Here is a 20390-nt window from a genome sequence, read left to right on the forward strand (position 1 = left end):
CCACACATGAATGGAAAAAAATTAGAGGGAACATTGGTGCTGGACCCTACTAGATATGCCCTCCCAGTTTGACAGTGAATCACTGATAACTACTCTTTGAGTATGTTCTTTCAAGCAGTTGTGCACCCACATTATAGTAATTCCATCTAGACCCCATTTCCCTAGTTTGCTTATGAGAATGTCATTGGGGACTGTGTCAAAAGCCTTACTTTTGTGTAACAGGCAAGGGAGAGGACAAGGGAGCTCCTGGCATGATAGGGGGAATGGGGGACAATGGTAAGAGGGACAGAAGGGACACAGATGTCCTGGCATGGGAGAAAAATGGAGGACCCTAGTAATGGGGAGGGGGCAAACAGAACCCCTGGCATGAAGCAGGGGAGTGATGTTATAAAGAGTTCCTGAAATAGAGGGGGACGGGACAATGGCACACAAGGAACAGGGGGTGGGGAATAGGGGATGCAAAGAGCCCCTAGCGTGTGCAATGCATTCAGCCTACATAAGCTACAAAATTTGCAAGCCTACAGTAATATTTAATGCAGCTACCGCTGAGGTAGGACACAGCAGCAGTTTAACAGTCACACAGCAGCACTGCACAATAATTTGTGACAGGAAGCAAAGGGGAGTTCTGTATACAGTGAGACTACAGGGGGATTTAGGGTTGTGAAATGGATGCACCCAGCAGGGAGCCTTGTGTGGGACACTTGACAGGTTAATGCCCCAAACTAGGGGGAAATGACAGGGATGTTCAATGATCACAAGTGGTCAGGAGCTCTTGCGTTGATGTCTCATCAGAAAGAGTAAATGGTACAGAGAGAGAGAGAGAGAGAGAGATGGATGGATGGATGGATGGATGGATAGAGCGTGTAACTTTTCCTTCTCTAGTGCCATTTTGTTTTCCTTCCTGAAAGGCCAGAAACTAATGATCTACAGCAGGAAATCAAAAATAAAAGTGAAATCCACAGAAGGGGGGCAGATTTCAGGGAAGCTGCTTCACACAGACAACCAGATGCAAACAATGTGCTAGACAGGCCCATTTCACCCCAAATGCACACAGAGACCAAAGGGTTTCCAGTGGGGGGGTTTTATTGCAGGATATTTTCTTCTGAGTGCTAATAAACTATAGCAAAAACTCAACAATGCAATATCTCTGGCTGCAGGATCCGCTCTGCCAGCGAATAAGTGCCGGAGCAGGGTGCTTATGGGATACAGAGAGGGAAGTTGGCAGTGGGAAGTTAAATGCCCTGTGGGCAAAAGGGAGCCAGGTCTCTGCCAATCTCCCCATCTGTTAAAGGCCACTGACACCCCTCCAAGGAAGGAGAAAGGCCAAAGGAGACAAAGGGTGTGAGAGAAACAAGTGGAAGTGAAACAGGTTATGAACACTGGAGTCCTTCATCTCCAAAAAGGAAGCTCAGAAACCTGTACAACCCCCCCATCCCAACCTTCCTGCACCCAGGTGACTCCTATCTCCTTTGTCATATGACTCCCACTCCCTCAGCAGTGGCATGGTCCCCAGGCTGTGTCCATGTGACCTCCATGCCCTCTGAACAAGTCTGAATGGTTCCCATCCCCCAGCTGTGTAGCAGAGTCTTGTTTTCCCATCAAAGTGCTTGCCATTCTGATTGACTTTTGTGCCTTCTCTTCCATCAGCACTCTGTTTGCAGGCTTTTCCCTTCCTGGCCTTTATCCTTTCCTGCATTCCCTGGTGTGGTAACCACCCGCTCCAGTGCCGGGAAGGCTGGGGAGAATATCTGAAAGGGAAAAAGAAAGAAAGATGATTGGGGAATGGATCTAGCATAGGCTCCATCCTGCCCCAGCATGATGCTTAGATCTGGCCCCTGGGTCTGAATAGCCACTGTGGGTCTTATCCCTCAGGGGCCTAGATGGTCACAGAGAGAACCCCAGGAATCCTGATTTCTACTTCTTCCTGTTCTAACCCACTATACCCTTCTCTCTCACACAACCAGGAATAGGATTCAGGAAACTTGACTCCCAGTTTCCCTTGCTGTAACTACTATACTCCAGTCCTCTCCTAGAGCTGAGAACAACAACCCAGGAGTCATGCTCCATAGTCAAGTTCCCTTTCCTGTGGAGAATGCTGGCTTGATATTATGCTGTGTATAGTTGAGTTATGCCTTTAATGTGGTGGCCTTAATCTATGAAAGGAGCCAAGAGCCATTATGATGATCTAGTCTAACCTCCTGTGTAAACCCACCCAGAGAACGCACCCAGGAATTTCTGCATCAAGCCCATAACTTCTGGTTGAGTTAGAGTGTATCTTTCAGAAAGACATCCAGTCTTGATTGAAGAATCCACCGTAACCCTTGGTAAATTGTTCCAGTGGATAATCAAACTTGCTGCTAAATACAGATTAGAAACAAGGTGCAACCTTTTATCTAGCTTCAACTCAAACATTGGAGCTTACTATGCCTTTTTCAGCTAGATTAAAGAGCTGTCTACTATCAGAAATCCCTTCCCTGTGTAGATACTTGTAGCCGGTGATCAATTCACCTATTAACTTCTCTTGGTGAAACTAAATAGATTGAGCTGCTTGAGTTTCTCATGGTGAGACAGGCTTTCCAGACCTTGAATCATTCAAAATACACTCAGGAGCACTATCCTGTGGATACATAACTCTAATAGTATTGAAAGGTTCAGGGTCACCTCTACTGAAGTACACTCTGGGGTGTTACTCTTCAAGTGTACCATGGGTTCTCAGCTTGAGCTTTGAGACCTCCAGGTGGGTGATGAACAGGGGCTTGTCCTTTCTATATTGCGAAATAGGGATAGGGATAGCCCTGCTAGATGAGAGCAGTCCCCATTATAGAAAAAGAGGTCCTGGTATTAAAGAGTTTGAGAGCCAGTCTACATCTACACTACAGCTGGGATCAACACTGAGATCAGTCCACCGGCGGTTGATTTAGCGGGTCTAGTGAAGACCCACAAAATTGACAGATCACTCTCCAGTCAACCCCTGTACTCTACCCACGATGAGAAGAATAAGATAAGTCGATGGGAGAGTTTCTCCTGTCAACCCCCTGCAGTACTCGACTTAAGGTACATTGACTCCAGCTTAGTTATTCATGTAGCTGGAGTTGTGTAGCATAGGTTGACTTACTGTAATAGTGTAGACATAGCCCCAGTAAAGTATATGAAAAGCAGGAAGCCTGAGAGAATAATTGGGTCCTATGGACCACTGGGGGAGCAATTAGAGGAGGAAGTTGCAATGCAAGTTTGCCCAGAAGAAATGTGATTTCCTTGCATGAGTCTTTGCCACTGAGGATGTTGGGGGGATACCTAACAAAGACCTGCTCTTTAGGGTGACAAAGCTGAGGCACTGCGAGAGGCTGAAGTCTGAAAAAAGGAGATCCTAGAACAAACTGATAAATTAAAAAAGTGTGACAAGTCACCAGGAGTCGATGGGACCTGGGTCTGATGCTGCTAACAAGAATATGCAGCCTCATTAAAATCAGCAAGTGTACACTGATCCTGATAATTACACATCAGTGAGTCTGACCTCAGCCCCAGAAAAACTGTAGCACAAAAGTTACCATAGAACAGGAAAATTGGTTGAAACAATAATTAGAGCACTATAAAACCCTTAGAAGAACATGATCTGATCGCTATAAACTAGTGCCTGCAAAGGAAAATCATGCCACTCTAATCTATTAGAATTCTCTGAATGAGTCAGCAATATTGTGAATAAAGAATGACCCAGTTGCCATGATTTGGGGGGGGGGGGGAAGAGGGGGAGATTTCAGAAGACTTTGATAAAGTCCCTTCTGAGATGCTGTTAAGGAATTAAGTAGCATGGTGTGAAAGGTTAAGTTTTATTATGGATCAGAAACCGGCTAACAGAGAGAAAGTAGGAATAAATGATACATTTTCATCATGGCCAAAGGTTAGTAGTGGTGTGCCACAAGGTTCTGTACTAGGACAGGTGTTTATCATGTTTTTGTGTGCACAATTTTTTTAAGTGCCTAAAAGACTTAGGAGTACAACTGGCCAGAAAATGGGGGCATCCCCCACAGAAAATTTTGACTTCTTGGTGGGAAAAAAAAAAAAAAAAAAAAAAAATCAAAACCTAAACATTTTTGGCCAAACACTAACACTTTCCATTTGGAAATGCTACCAGTGACTCATGGGATTTGTAGTTTGGATGCCCCATGCCCACATTCTCCTCTATGGGCCAGGCACCCTGGTCAGTCTACATCTCCCCTCTTGTTGAGCCATTGTGGTGCATCATGGGAGTTCTACAGCCATGGTGCATCATGGAAGATGGTAGTCTGGTCGCAGAACTTGGCCCATAGAGAAGAATGGGGGCATGAGGCACCCAAACAACAACTCCCATGAGACACACTTCTGGCATTTCCAAATTCAAATTTTGGATTCTCGGTGACAAGTCAAAAGTTTCTGAAAAAGTAATTTTTGCAAAAAAATTAATGTAGTCAAAAAACGAGTTTTCAATGAACCCTATTTAGGAGCCTGGAAGTCGCATTGTCAGAAGCAACTTGGCAATTTTTATTCACTTAAGGCCTGTTGAAGTGCAATAAGCCTTAGTTTCCCCAAGTACCTAAATCACTTTTGAAAATGTGACTTGAGATCCTAGGTCCTTCAGTGATTTTAAAAATTTACCTAGTCTGGAAAAGGGGATGAGCAGTGAAGTAGCAAAATATGCATATAGCACAACATTATTTAAGTTAACAACACTGGAGAAGACAGAGTTAGCACAGAGTTGTGGATTCTCCATCACGGGCAATTTTTAAATCAAGAATGGATTTTTTCCTAAAAAGATCTGCTCTAGTCCAAACAGGAATTAGGCTGGGGAAGTTCTATGGCCTGTGTTATACATGAGGTCAGACTAGCTTATGACAATGGTCCCTTCTGGCCTTGGAATCTATGAATTAAAGCTAGATGAATGGACATCAATTGCAGATGAAACTCCGTGTAGACCAGAGGTCCCCAAAGTGTGAGGTACGCCCCCTAGGGGTGTGTGGAGCATGGGCAATGGGTGAACCATAAGCTTGGGGACCTCTGGTCTACACGGAGTTTCATCTGACATTGGGGGCCTTGGGCCAGAGCTGTTTGGGGAAGCACAGCCTTCCCCAGCCTATTATACCTGCCGCCCATAGCATGGAGGAAAGTCCAGGAGGGGTTGGGGGGGGGGGGGGCAGGAAGGGGGGGAAGAGGGCATGGCAGGGCACAGACCAGCCCCTAAGGGTGTGGGGAGGGAGCACCATCCAGCCCTTCCCTACCCCCAGCTCTGCTCCAGTCCCACTCATGGCCGTCCCCAGCCTCGGCGCAGCTTGGCTCCCAGCCTCGGCCCCTGGCCATGGCCCCAGCCTTGACCCCCTTGCCCCTGTCTGCATCTCCCTGCCCCAAGCCACAGCCCCACTCCTGGCCCTGGAGGCAAACAGGGTAAGGGGAGGGTGCGACCCTCAATAGTTTGGGGACCACTGGTGTAGGCAAATGCAAGGTAATTCACATTGAAAGCAATCTGAACTCCAACAATTTATTTGGTTTTAAATTAACCATAACCACTTACGGAAAAAGACCTAGACATTGTGTAATTGGAAAAAAATTGGGGGGTTGGGGGAGGGGAAATCTCTGCTCACCAGGTAGCAGTAGTTAAAAAGCCAACAAAATATTAGCATGCACAGGAATGGGATGGAGAATGCTACTGGAGCTATTCCTAGGTCACTAGGAAAAATTAGTGACAGGACCTTATCTGGTCACCCTTTCTCTAAAGAGAGATAGTAAAATAGAGGGGCTTCAGATATGAGTGATGAAAATGATGTGAGGCCTTGAAAGATTTCCGAATGAAAGACTGAGTTTGTTGTGTTTAGAGACAAGAGAAATAAGAAGGGATATTCTAGAGGAAAACAAAATTCTAACTGAGTGAGAGTCAGTCAGGATGAATTTATCATAACACAGAACAAAGATGATCAGTAAAATTGAAAGACTGCAATTTCAAAATGGATAAAAGGGAAGAGTTTTTACACATTGCATAATGAGCCCCAGGAACTCACTGCCCCAGGATAATGTGGAAGCCAAGAGCTTAGCAGGATTCAAAAAGGTACTGGACATTTACATACACTGGAACAATTTGCTAAGGGTCATGGTGGATTCTCCATCACTGGCCATTTTAAAATCAAGATTGGATGTTTTTCTAAAAGATCTGCTTCAGGAATTATCTTTGGAAGTTCTAGGGCCTGCGTTATATAAGAGGTCAGACTAGATCACCACAATGGTCCCTTCTGGCCTTGGAATCTATTAATCTGTATGGGAATTGAGAACATCCACAATTACATTAGATCAGATTATGAAAAAGAAAGTACAACCACAATAGTTTGGAAGGGATATAAACCCTCATCCTTTAAGGCACAAGAGGACCTCAAACTGACAGGAGTTAAGAGGAAACTATAAATTGTCCACTAGAGGGTATTTTGCCCCTTCCTCTAAGGCATCTGGCACTTGGCCACTGTCAGAGACAGGACACTGGGCTAGCAGGACCACTGGGCTGATCCAGCCTGGCAATTCCTATATTCCCAGTACATACTGCATATGACCAGGGCAGAGCTGGCAGGCTACCCAATGTAGCCTCTTTGCCCTGCACACACAGCCCAACCTGAAGCAGGGTTGGCAAGCTTAGATGGGCTCAATCACAGCCCTTTCCCCCCTAGTTCTTCCCTCTCAGCTCTCCCATTCACTCTCCCTTTGTCATGCTACTCAGACATTTCTTTGACAGTTCTGCCCAAGGAGGAATGAACAATGGCCTTGGAGAGAGGAGACAGATGGACAGAGACAGGGCATTGGACTGACTCACCCTACGGTTCTGCAGGATCAAAGCCAGGATGGAGGCCACAAGCAGGAGAACGAGGACAAGGATAAGGCCAAAAGAGGTCTGCCCATCCAGAATGGGACAAGGACCAGAGAGCTGGGCACCTGTAAGGGGAAGTCACAGTTAGAAAGGAGAGTGAAAGGGAGGCGATTGGAATGGGAAAGGGATGGGATTGCACTGAAGGGGCTGACATTGGAAAGGGAATAGTAGAATTGGTCTGGCAGAGTGGGGGTGGGGAGTCAGGGGGTTGGGACTAGTTCGGGGTATGGATGAGGTTTGGAAAATGTTGGCTGGTCAAGTGGAGCATAAATCTTGGGGCACAGGGAGATGGGGGTGGGGTGGGGTGGAGGGAATTGGGCACAGGGGAGACTGTACCTAGAATATACAGCTCATATTCCACAGCTCCCAGCCTCCCTTCTGAGCCATGGACACTGCACTCCCAGGTGCCGATATCCTCTTGTGACACATGGGTCAGTTCCAGGGTGGAACCCAGATAGTAGCGTTGGACTGCTGGGCTCCTGGGAGTGGCCTCAAATGAGCTCCCATTGCTGAGGCCTGAACTCAGTTGCCTCCACTGAAAGTGCTCATGCCCCCTGGGGTGGGTGAGGCTGCAGATAAGCAGCAGACGAGAGCCTTCAGCGACTGGCCCTTTGATACTTGGGGTGACTGTGGGGGAGGGAAACAGAAATACCCTCAGCAAAGAAAGCAGAGCCTCTTCCTGCCCCACCCCTTCATCACCTCCTTCCTCTGTCACATTCCTCCTTTTTCACTCTCACACCTTCTCTCATTGACTCCCTGGCTTCCCCCCCCCCCCCCATTTTCCTACTTTAAAGACAGATTTCTTAAAGAAAAATAATTGAACCACCATGAGAAACCTCCCTATAGCACAGCATCCTGTGGATAGAGAGACTCCACTCCTGTGCAGCTAAATGCCCGAGCTGAGACACAGGGTCTCTCCCCATGGGGAGGCTGGACAGGCCAAACTCACCACATTGGTGTGCAAGGAGATTTTCTCCAAGCCAGTGAAAGCCACTGGATGGGAAGAGTGCCCTTGGCATCCTCTCGGCTTCCATTGCTCACCTGTCATCACTGCCAAGGTCACATCCCTAGTGATGGTCGTGCCATGGATAGAGATGGCACAGCAGTATTGCCCTGCGTCCCGTGGCCCCACCTCAGGGAGATGGAGGGTGAAGCTCCCATTGCTCCCATTCCTGGAGATGCCCCATATTTCCAGATCCCCTCCTGCAAGACGGCTCCAGTGGACTGACACCCCTAGAATGCTGGAAGCACTGGGGTCTCGGTTCAGGAGGCAGGGAAGGTTGGCAGCAGATCCTACTGCAGCATAGACTACAGGAGAGGCTGGCCCAGCAAAACCTGGAGAAAACAAAGAGTGTAGGGCAACATTAGGTGGTATGAGGTCCACCAAACTGCAACAGAAGAGGAGGTTACCACCCCTTGTGGGGAGGGGATGCTGGGACAGAGGGGAGCCATGACTGAGAAAGCAGGGAGGGAAGCAAAGAGATCCAAGGAGGCGGCTATTGTGAGAGGCCAGCGGTCTCTGGGAGCTGAGAGGGTGAGTCGGAGGCCAGAGTTACCTAGAATTTGAAGGTTGAATGTGGCAGAAACTCTCTCGTCATCTGAGTATGTGAGTTCGCAGTGCCAGGGCCCTGAATCGCTCACAGTTGGCCTGGAGATGGATAGAGCCCCATGGTGGGAACGAAACCTGCTGGAGATGGGGACCAGGCTGCCATTATGGAACCAGCGCATCCCCACAAGCTTAGCTGGATGACTGGAGTTGCAGTTTAGCAAGAGAGGCTCCGTTTCCACCAGGAGGCCTGGGGGATTGACAGTCACTGCGGAGAAGAAGGGAAAAGAGAAGTTAATGTCACAGGGGAGCCCTAAAACCATTCCCTCTTTGGAGCTCCCAGCCCCTCTCTGCGGGGCATTGAAGGGACAACCAACCTGTCCTTGGTCTCCCCGTTTTCCTTGTGTTTATCACCTAGAGATTTCCCTCTCTGGAGCTCTCAACCCATGGGATGAAGACAGGGGAGTTGCCTAATCTCAGGAGGCTGCATCTCATTTTCTAACCTGCTGTTCCAGTCCTGGGCTCCCCTCCCAGGACTTTTGGTCCTAACTGACAGTACCCTTCTGTTCCAGGGATCCCTGTTGGGCTCCAGCTTCTCGTACCTGTCACCATGCCCAGCTCCAAATGGCAGCGCCGAGTCTCCTTGCCATATCTCACCAGCGCCTCGTAATGGCCTGCATCGTCACTCAGTAGTGGCTCAATCCAGAGGGAGAAGTCCCCTTGGCGGAAGCCGGTTTCCCTAACTGAGGCTCGGGGCATCATGGATCGGGCTCTTTTCAGGAGACCACTGTACTCCACCTCCAGCACCATGTGGGGCTCTTTGTGGGAGCTGGGGATATGAGCAGGGGGAAAATGAGTTAGTACTAGGAGAGGGAGAGAAAGAGATGGGAGGAAAGGCAGTGAGAGGGGATGGGAATCAAAGACTGTGGAAGAGGAGAAGAAATAGGAAAAGAATCAAAAAGCACGGCACCCCCACCCTCGCAGCCTGCATTACCTTTCCCCATGCCGCTCCCAGCGGACAGCTGTCTTCTCATACAGCTGCTTCCAGCTGCTCTGCAGCTCCTGAGGACTCAGGTGACAGGGGAGCACAACCAGGTCTCCCACTTTGGCCCACACCCTCTGCTCCCCCCTCTGCTCCTTTGGTGCTCCAGGGGAAGTACTGCTGGCTGCAACAAGACAGAGAACTGAGTGGGGGGGGGGGGGAGGGTTAGAAATGGGAGCGGAGAAGTTTTTTTCCTGTCCTGAGAGGACCCTGCCAAGGAGAATGGAGGAGGGCTGGGGAGCAATATGGGAATAAGGGAACACTGAAGGGTCAGGAAAGCAAGATCTGCCAAGTGTTCAGCTTTGAATTGCTAAAATCCTGTGGACCAAGTAAACCCCCAAAGGTCCCCAGTGCAACTACCCTCCACCCCCAAAAATACTCAGCCCCCCTTACCATTGGTCACCAGCAGCGTGAGGGTGAGAGACAGTGGCATAAATGCCAATGTCATGGTGGCATCAAGGAGACAAAGGGGATGTGTCTCCACACTCACTTCACCGCCAGAATGGATCCAAAGCTTCAAGGGATGAGTGAGAATGAGGCATGGACTGGACAAAGAAGGGGACAAGTGAATGGGTCAGTCAGACTCTCTCGTTCACTTGCTCTCTCACTCGCTCTCTCTCGTTCTGATCAAAGCCTGTTCCCTAGATGCCCTTATAATGCGGGTGGGCAGCTAATTTCCTCACAGCACTGAGAAGATGCGTCACAGCCAAGAAACCAGCATCAGACTGAGGCACGTGCAGAAAGAGATGGAGACAGAGGAAGAAGGAGTCAGAGATCGTGTTCTAAGCATCTTTTAGTGGAAATTCTCTCTCTGGGTTTCTGTTGTTTTCTTCACAGTTTCGCTTCTACCCAGACAGCGGAAAATTTGTAGAAGACACTTCCCAGCAAGTGCCCTTCATGTTTTTCTTTCATCTTACCTTTTTTGGTTTGATCTTTCCGCCAATTGTTTGAGTCTTTTCAAAATGCCTTGTTCCTCTTTCCATTTTTTCTTTTACTTTCTCAAATATATGCTTTCTTTTTCTGTTTTTCCAATTCACAGGGGACACTAAATGAGGAGCTGCAAACAGGAAGGACAGGCAAATAACCCAAAAGGACTAAGACTAGAGATGGCATAGGTCCTGGAACTAGGAGTGCTTGAAGTGGTTATCATATACAGGCTTTACAGTTTGGTTCAATGGCTCTCAGCACCCTCCCCCACACACAAAAATTGTTCCAGCTCCCGTGGGAGATGGGGCCAGGAAATAAAGTGAGCTTCAGCCAGGACAAATGTGACTAGTAGATCCAAAATCCAGGACCACATTGGAAGGGAGATGGCCAGGAGGAGCTGAGGGAGGAGGCTGCAGAAAAGGTTACTGTGCTTTGGGGGCTGCATGGCAAGACATTGCATCCCTGAACAGGGAGGGAATGATCCCTCTCTATCCACTTTTGGGGAGACCCCACTTCAGGTCCTGTGATGTGGGGGCTTCTCCCAGCTCCCATGTAGGTGCTGGGAAGTTCAGGGAGAACGGAACTGTACTTTGCATAGTGCAATTCGTAGATTCCCATCCCGTCACACATGGGGCCCCCTTGTCACCTCAGAGAATCCCTCCTTTTGTGGCTCATACTTTCCAGCACCCACTGGTTTTGGCTCTATCTGACTTAATCATGCATTTGCCCTCCCTCTATCTGACTTAATCATGCATTTGCCCTCCCTGGTGACTTCTGACTGTGCCCCCTTCTGTGCACACATCCCCCACTAACTGGAGTGGGCGGGGCCTCTCCCTGGGGTGGGGGAGCACAGGGTGACTCAGGGGCACAATTTCACCTCTGCTGGAGGATCTCTTTCTCGCTCTGCTTTTTGTCAGCAGAGTGATCAAGAGGGAGGAATAGGAAAACAGAGAAGCAGGTAACAGAAAAGGAGAGGAGAGGTTGGAGAACACATTACAGTTAAAGCAGAGGGTGTTTTTCCTCCTGTTCAGCAAAAACAGTCCCTTGTGTCCGGTCTAAGCAGAGGGTATAGACTTTCCATTCCATTGAGTCAGCATTAAAGGAATGGCATGAGTGCGTGGGCGAAGGAGAAAGAGCAAGAGAACGAAAGAAAGAGGGGTCTGCAGCATGGCGAGGAGACACGTGGGGCTTCACTCTAGCAGGGCTGGCCTGAGGGAAAATGGCACCCTGGGCAAATTTGTATTCTGGCACACACACACACACGCACACCCCTTGGTCCCTGTGGGCACAATGCCCCCCATTGCCCCTGGCCACTCTAGGCTTCTGAGGCTCCCTGCCCCCTCCTTCACCCCTAACCCCTACACTGTGCCCCCTCCTGTGCCCCTAACCATTGCACCCCCCCCCCCATTCTGCACCCATGTGGGGAAACTGACCTGGATGCATGGAGTGCCTAGCATTGCTGCTCACTCACCCCCTTGAACACTGCTCCTCTGCACACCCCTCGGGGGCTGCAAGAGTGGGGGCAAAGTCAGGGCTCCCTGCATCCAGGTCACTCTCCCCACTCGGGCTGCGTAAGAGGAGGACAGGAGAGCAGCAGCTCCTGATGTTTGCCTCACAGCACAACCCAGGTGGGGAAAGTGACCTGGATGCAGGGAGCACTTGGTGTTGCTCCTCTCTCGCTCCCCTCCGCTCCCCAACCACACACAGCTCCATTGCAGGGATGGTGACCTTGAGTAGTATCTGTACATCATCACTGTCCCTCCTTCCTCTGCAGGGAGGGAGCAGGGAGAAATCTGTGTGCCTCCCCACACGGGACATGGCACTCCCTTGCCAGCCGGGAGCAGTTTCTGACTCTAGACTGGCAGCACGCCTTGGTGCTGCCATGCAGCACCCCTTTAACCATGGTATCTCTGGGTGGTTGCCCAGATAGCCCACCCCTAAGACCAGGCCTGACTCTCAGGCCTCATCTGTCCCATCCCTCTCCCTGGCCCCCCTCCAGAGAGAGACTGGATCCTGCTCTCCATCCATCTGCTCCTCCCCCCAATCACCACTCAATCCTTAATATTGGCCCAGGTGTTAACTCCACATACAGCATTGGAAGGGTTGTCTTCAAATGAAAGAGCTCATCTCCTCGTGTGATGGGTTTGGTCAGAGACCCCCTTGGGTCTGTCACCTGATGTGCTAAGACTACCTCTGAGCCCATTTTCCCTGTCAGCTTGGGACTCCAGAACCCTGTCCTGTTGAGCCAGACACATAAGCCTGCTGCAACACATCCCCAGGGTCTGAACCACATCCCCAAAGCTGCAGGCTTTAACTGAAAGCCACTCAGCAGGTACTCCTGTCTCCAGCACCCAGATGCCCAGCTCCCATTTTACTCTGTATAAAACTTATACAGGGTAAACAAATGCTCCGCCCTCTATAACACTGATAGAGAGTTATGCACAGCTGTTTGCTCCCCAGGTATTACTTACGCTGGGTTTACTAATAAACAAAAGTGATTTTATTAAGTATAAAAAGTAGGATTTAAGTGGTTTCAAGTAATGACAGAACAAAGTTACCAAGCAAAATAAAACAAAACATGCAAGTCTAAGCCGAATACATTTAAGAAACTGAATACAGGTAAATCTCACCCTCAGAGATGGTCCAATGAGCTTCTTCCACAGACTAGGCTCCTTCCTAGTCTGAGCCTAATCCTTTCCCCTGGTACACTCCTTGTTCCAGCTCAGGTGGTAACTCGGGGATTTCTCATGACTGGCAGCCCACTTTGTTCTGTTCCACCCCCTTTTATAGCTTTGGCACAAGGCGGGAATCCTTTGTCTCTCTCTGGGTTCCCGCACTTCCTTCTAAATGGAAAAGCGCCACATTTAAGATGGATTCCAGTTCAGGTGACATGATCACATGTCACTGCAAGACCTCCTTCATAGCCTAGTAGCTGGAAGACATGGACATAGGAAGACTTGCAGGTAAACAAACCCATTCACAGGTCATTGATTCTGAAGCACCCTTAATGGCTTCCACTTATAAAGTTGTATTACTAATGTAAACATGTTTATATCTTATTCTCCTAACTCCAGACATAGAAATAATACATGCAAACAAATAGGCTGAACACTCAGTAGATCATAAGCTTTGTAATGATCTTACAAGAGACCTTTTGCATAAAGCATATTCCAGTTACATTATATTTACACTCAAGCATATTTCCATAAACATATGGGGTGTAACGTCACATCTAGCTCTTAAAAAGGGAGGCCAGAATTTAGCTGTATATCTGCCACTGCCTGGGAAAGTAACCTAAAGCTCAGGCTTGGAGAGCTGAGGGGCTGGGACTGAGGACAATGCCTCTCATGCACAAGGGGATGTTGATGGTTGAGGGGTTATTGTGGTGAGAGGGCGTATTCTGAAATGATAGCTTTTGAGGCATTGTTTTACTCAGCGTGAGGCTCTATCTTTAGAAATGACATCTCTGACGTTTCTCTGTAATGACCCATTTTAAATGCTGACTCCATTGAATGTCACCTTCGTCATCTCCCAACACAAAACCCCACTGGCACAAAATAGCAGTGACTGCAGTGAGGTCACCACTGAGACAGGTTGGCAGAGCTGCATGTATGACTAGGCTAGGACAGCAATAGCAGAAGGGGTTGAAGGTGAGGACTGAGGGGGCATTGGCAGAGCTGGGGAAGGCAGTGGGAACTAGAATTAGAATACAGGAGGGGCTGAAGTTCAGAAGCTTAGTATTGATACATTGGCTTGGGTATTAGCTACCTTTGATCAGGTTCTAGGCTTTACTGACCATTTCAGTGAATTCCCTTTATTGTCTTTTGGGTTTGTTTTTGTTTCTTTTTAATTACGTAGTATACATGCAAGTTCAGTTCCTGGCACTCCCCATCCCTGCTCTCACTAGTATCACAATGAAGTCTGGACCTTTGCAGAATGCCTCTTGTGAGGGTCACCCATTTCTTTCTACCTTGCATTGGGGGACAATGCCCTGTATTGTAAAACCTGCAGCCCGTTTCCCAAAGAGTTGTCAGCAACCTGCTTCTTTAGGCTTCAAAGGGAATTTCTGACCCAACTAAACAGGTCTAATTAGAATCAAACAATAGAACTTTGGTTAATACAGTTTTAAAAAATTAAAAAAAAAAGTGACTTTAAATCCTCTGAAATATAAACTGGAATATTAAACGCAGAAAACTTTGAAAATTTTTAAAAAAAACAACGATGCAATCCTTTCTAGATTCTTAAGGCCAATAGGAACCATTAGATCATCTAGTCTGACCTACTGTATATCACAGGGCATAGAATTTAACCCAGCTTCTCCTGTATTGAGCTCAACCACCTTACAAAATCCCTTTGAGATACTGCAGGTAGATGATTCTTAATGGAAACTCAGGCAGAGTTTGGAGGAGTATGCTCAGGACCACACAGTGAGTCTGTTGCAGAACTGGAAATAGAAATGAGAAGTTCCTGACTTCCCAACTTCACTCTGCCAGATCATGACACCTTGAGGAATTAAAGCCCCCCCAATTCAGCACTTATGCAGGTATGTAAATTTAAGCACATGCTTAAGTCCCTTTCAGGGCCAAAAAAGTTTTAAATAGACATTTTTAAAAATCAGGTCTATTAAATCAGTAGTTCTCAACCAGGGGGTACACAGACTCCTTCCAGGGGGTACATCAGCTCATCTAGATATTTACCTAGTTTTATAACAGGCTACATAAAAAGCACTAGCAAAGTCAGTACAAACTATATACTACACACTAAAATGTAAATACAATATTTATATGCCAGTCAATTTTATAATTATATGGTAAAAATGAGAAAGTAAACAATTTTTCAGTAATAGTGTGTTGGGATGCTTACAAAATCAGACAAAAAAAATACAGTAGTAGTTTAAGTGAGCTGAAACTTGGGATACACAAGACAAATCAAAGTCCTGAAAGTAGTACAGTGGTCTGGAAAGGTTGAGAGCCACTGTATTAAATAAAAAGGTTTCTTAATAAAACATTAAGGTTGCACAATTAAAGAGTTTAAAAAGTCTAGAAATATAAAAGCAAAAGGGTTAGATTTTGCTCCCATTTACATCCACACAACTTTGTTGAAGTCAATAGTCTTGCCGAAGTGTAATAGCAGAAATTGTGCTCAAATATCTTACAGCACTTCTGTCTGCTCCTCATTGCACATCCTGTGTGGGGGGTGGTTATTTGTTTAAGTTTCCTATTATGCGGTGGTCCTTACAGCACCATAGTTAAAGTTGTTTAGACCTGGTTTGTCAAAGCGCTCTAAATTCCATATGCAGACTCAGATTGGCCTGAAAATTGCCTTGGTAGTTGAAGGTCCTGGTTAGAGTTACTAGCAGTGTAGGTTTGAGATCAGTTGTTAAGGGAGCTATCAGACATAGATCCCCCTGCCCTCCTAATTCGCCCAAAGTTAAAGAAATTAAATCTGGAAAATAGCCACATACAAACCTTATCACTGGACAGCTCCTGAGCTCATGTGGTGTCCAGCACCAACCAGCTTCAAAACTAAACTCAAATTATTAATCCTTCATTCTGGTTCCATAGAGTGATGTGCATGACTGACCCAAGGCTTCCTAATGACATTGGGCCCCCAATTCTCATTTACACTTTAGCCATTTGCACTACCAGAGTAGTGCACAGGGACCATATACTCCCACTTTAAGGCCCTGTGGCGGGGTGGGACTCACCAGCACAGCACCTCCTGCTGGTCAGCCTGGGATATGCTCTTCCAGCCCAGAGTGCCCTCTGCAGGCCAGTGTCCCACCAGCCGCTGGCCCCCCGTGTCCCTCTCAGACCCCGGTGGCTTTTACATCAGAGTTCTGCCCCCCATAGCAACCCACAATCTGGGTTGCCCCATCCAGGGGAATCCCCCAACCCTCTATCCCCACCTTGCCTCAGTGGCTACTGCCAGCCACTATCTAGCCCTTGCTCACTGGGGCAGACGGCAGTCTGTAAACCACTCATCATTGGCAAGGGGGATTAGGACCTGCTGCCTTTGCCTATCTCCGGGCTGCCACTCTGCAGCCCTAGTACCTATTTGGCCCTTTTAGCAAGGCCTGCAGCCTGGGGTTTTTCTTGGCTGGAGCTCCCCAGCTCCCTCTGCCCTTCCCCAGCACTACTCCACTTCAGGTACCTTTCTCTACTCCCAGGCAGCCATGTCCTCCTCTCTTAGGAAGTAAGAGAGAAAGTATCTATTCTAGCTTCTAGCCCACAGCCCTCTTATAAGGGCCAGCTGGGCCCTGATTAAGCTGGCCACAGCTGTGGCTGCTTTCCCAATCAGCCTAGCTTTTCCCCACCACAGCCCTCTGCAGGGCTGCTTTTAACCCCTTCAGGGTCACCCCGCTACAGGCCCCTTTACATGGCCAGAGAAGTACACATTGGCCATAGTGCAAATGAGAATTGGGTCTAAAGAGGCTGGAGCAAAATGTATGTGTAAAGGCATAATTTCAAAGTGTTCTAAAATTCACAAGAAGAGTCAGATTGGCCTAAAACTTAGCACACTACAATGGGGGCTAGTGTGGATTTTTTGCTGCAAATGTAGCAACATTTGGTAAAGAGGTTCCCAAGATATAGCTCCAACCAATTACCTGTTTTTAAATACTGGCTCAGCACATGCCATAGGTACCCATGGCTGAGACTGGGGAGTGATCAGAGGACAGCCAGACTTTCTGTATGTCACAAGCACACCATAGTGAGACTGGAAGGAGCAGAGAATGGACAGGTTCATTGCGTGTCAAAGATACATAGTGCTAAAAAAGGGAGTAGAACATAGTCAGACTATATATGCAACAGGCACTCAGCACTGAGGAATGGGAAGCTGAGAATAGGTAGGGTCTGTGTATGCCACAAACACAGTGCTGAGTCTGGGGAACTGAGAATGGGCAAGCTTTGTGCACCCACACACACAGTCTGATTGGCCTGAAAATTGTTATGCTCGTTCTGGGTGTAGGGTAGAGTCTGAGCTGCATATTTTAGGTCATTTGGTCAAAGAGCTGCTGAGTGATGTATAGCCTCATTACCCGTTTATCAAATGCTGGCTCAGTGCATGTCACAGATACAGTGCTGAGGCTGGGGTGAGAACAAAGAGAACACCACTTGGGGACAGTTCACATCTCCCTGGCAAGCCTCCTGAATCATAGAAGATTAGGGTTGGACCTCAGGAGGTCATCTAGTCCAATCCCCTGCTCAAAGGAGGACCAACACCAACTAAATCATCCCAGCCAGGGCTTTGTCAAGCCAGGCCTTAAAAATCCCTAAGGATGGAGATATGGTACATATCAATTTCTTTGTTAAATTGACAAACTCATATAAGCTTGCAGTGTCCAGCGGGCATAACTGGACACTGCAAGACAGAGGTTCCTAGGGTTGTGTCTGGAACTGGAGATATTGGCTAGTGTCATTTGCTTGCAGGTAGCTGGGGGTAGCTTACATGACAGAGACTGTGCGTGAACAGCCCAGGAGTGGGGGCTGTCACAGCAGAGCAGGGTAAGGCTGGCTCCCAGAGTCAAGCTTTGGAGTGGCCTATCAGATCACCAGTCTAGATAACACCAGAGTGGAAAGTCACAATAGTGTTTCCTAATAGCCAACCTAGACCTCCCCCAGTGCAACTTGAGACCATTGCTCCTTGTTCTGTCATCTGCAACCACTGAGTACAGCTGAGCTCCATCCTCTTTGGAACCCCTATTTCAGGTAGTTGAAGGCTGCTATCAAATCCCCCCTCACTCTTCTCTTCTGCAGACTAAACAAGCCCAGTTCCCTTAGCCTCTCCTTGTAAGTCATGTGCCCCAGCCCCCTGATCATTTTCGTTGCCCTCCGCTGGACTCTCTCCAATTTGTCCACATCCTTTCTGTAGTGGGGGGCCCAAAACTGTAAGCAATACAGATGTGGCCTCACCAGTGCCAAATAGAGGGGAATAATCACTTCCCTCGATCTGCTGGAAATGCTCCTACTAATGCAGCCCAATATGCTGTTAGCCTTCTTGGCAACAAGGGCACACTGCTGACTCATATCCAGCTTCTCATCCACTGTAATCCCCAGGTCCTTTTCTGCAGAACTGCTGCTTAGCCAGTCGGTCCCCAGCCTGTAGCGGTGCATGGGATTCTTCCGTCCTAAGTGCAGGACTCTGCACTTGTCCTTTTTGAACCGCATTAGATTTATTTTGGTCCAATCCTTCAATTTGTCTCGGTCACTCTGGACCCTATCCCTACCCTCCAGAGTATCTACCTCTCCCCCCAATTTAGTGTCATCCGTGAACTTGCTGAGGGTGCAATCTATCCCATCGTCCAGCTCATTAATAAAGATGTTGAACAAAATCAGCTTCAGGACCGACCCCTGGGGCACTCCGCTTGATACCGGCTGCCAATTAGACATCGACCCATTGATCACTACCTGTTGAGCCCAACAATCTAGCCAGCTTTCTATCCACTTTATAGTCTATTCATCCAATCCATACGTTTTTAACTTGCTGGCAAGAATACTGTGGGAGGGGAGACCGTATCAAAAGCTTTGCTAAAGTCAAGATATATCACGTCCAACGCTTTACCCATATCCACAGAGCCAGTTATCTCATCATAGAAGGCAATCAGGTTGGTCAGGCATGACCTGCCCTTGGTGAATCCATGTTGACTGTTCCTGATCACCTTCTTCTCCTCCAAGTGCTTCAAAATGGTTTCCTTGAGGACCTGCTCCATGATTTTTCCAGGGACTGAGGTGAGGCTGTAGTTCCCCGGATTCTCCTTCTTCCCTTTTTTAAAGATGGGCACTATATTTGCTTTTTTCCAATAGTCCGGGAACTCCCCTGATCACCACGAATTTTCAAAGATAATGGCCAATGCTTTGCAATCACATCAGCCAATTCCCTCAGCACCCTCGGCTGCATTAGATCTGGACCCATGGACATGTGCATGTCCAGCTTTTCTAAATAGTCCTTAACCTGTTCTTTCACCACTGAGGGCTGCTCACCTCCTCCCCATATAGTGTTGCCCAGGACAGCAGTGTGGGAGCTGACCTTGTCTGTGAAGACCAAGGCAAAAAAAGTATTGAGTACTTCAGCTTTTTCCACATCATCCGTCACTAGGTTGCCTCCCCCATTCATTAAGAGTCTCATACTTTCCCTGACCTTTTTCTTGTTGCTAACATACCTGTAGAAACCCTTCTTGTTACCCTTCACATTCCTTGCTAGCTGCAACTCCAATTGTGTTTTGGCCTTCCTGACCAGGGGGGAGGGATAGCTCAGTGGTTTGAGCATTAGCCTGCTAAACCCAGCATTGTGAGTTCAATCTTCAAGGGGGCCATTTAGGGATCAGGGGCAAAAATCTGTCTGGGGATTGGTCCTGCTTTGAGCAGGGGGTTGGACTAGATGACCTCCTGAGGTCCCTTCCAACCCTGATATTCAATGATTACACCCCTGCATGCTCAAGCAACATTTTTATACTCCTCCCTAGTCATCTGACCAAGTTTCCACTTCTTGTAAGCTTCCTTTTTGTGTTTAAGCTCATTGAAGATTTCACTGTTAAGCCAAGCTGGTCACCTGCCATATTTGCTATTCTTTCTACACATCGGGATGGTTTGTTCCTGCACCCTCAATAAGGCTTCTTTAAAATACAGCCAGCTCTCCTGGACTCCTTTCCCCCTTATATTAGCCTCCCAGGGGATCCTGCCCATCAGTTCCCTAAGGGAGTCAAAGTCTGCTTCTTCTTCGAGTGGGTGTCCCTGTGGGTGCTCCACTCTAGGTGTCGGTGCATTCCTGTGCCGGAGATCGGAGATTTTTCGCAGCAGTACTCAGTTGGGGGAAGGGCACATGCAGGAGCTGTCTCGTGCAGCCGTTGGCACCTCCTGTAGCGCGCACACCCCCGACCGTCCCCTCAGTTCCTTCTCAACTGTCCTTGGCTGCAGATGGAGCTCCGCGGCAGTGCTATCCTTGATGCTTTCTGGAAAAAAAAAGTTAAAAGTTACATATTACCTTAGTATTAGTTTATA

At 48.0% G+C, this 20390-nt stretch overlaps 1 protein-coding gene across 1 annotated transcript; it reads right to left on the minus strand.

Annotated features, from left to right (window-relative positions):
• Positions 1–1643: 1643 nt before the first annotated feature.
• LAG3 (lymphocyte activating 3) lies at positions 1644–9913 on the minus strand. Its single transcript, XM_065397583.1, has 8 exons — positions 9859–9913; positions 9418–9589; positions 9026–9252; positions 8434–8691; positions 7919–8212; positions 7214–7504; positions 6824–6942; positions 1644–1748 (listed from the first exon to the last, which is right to left on the minus strand). Exons 1-8 carry the CDS (start codon positions 9911–9913, stop codon positions 1644–1646), a joined length of 1521 nt encoding a protein of 506 aa, XP_065253655.1.
• Positions 9914–20390: the final 10477 nt, after the last annotated feature.

Source organism: Emys orbicularis, chromosome 1 (genome assembly GCF_028017835.1).
Source record: "Emys orbicularis isolate rEmyOrb1 chromosome 1, rEmyOrb1.hap1, whole genome shotgun sequence".
In the NCBI taxonomy this organism is placed as follows: Eukaryota; Metazoa; Chordata; order Testudines; family Emydidae; genus Emys; species Emys orbicularis.

Excerpts from the sequence above, each read along its gene's own strand:
- LAG3 (XM_065397583.1), bottom strand. The coding sequence starts at position 9,913 with ATGACATTGGCATTTATGCCACTGTCTCTCACCCTCACGCTGCTGGTG. Across the intron at positions 8,213-8,433 it reads ATTCAACCTTCAAATTCTAG|GTTTTGCTGGGCCAGCCTCT; the intron begins GTAACTCTGGCC and ends TGTTTTCTCCAG. Across the intron at positions 6,943-7,213 it reads ATATGAGCTGTATATTCTAG|GTGCCCAGCTCTCTGGTCCT; the intron begins GTACAGTCTCCC and ends TTCCCCTTACAG.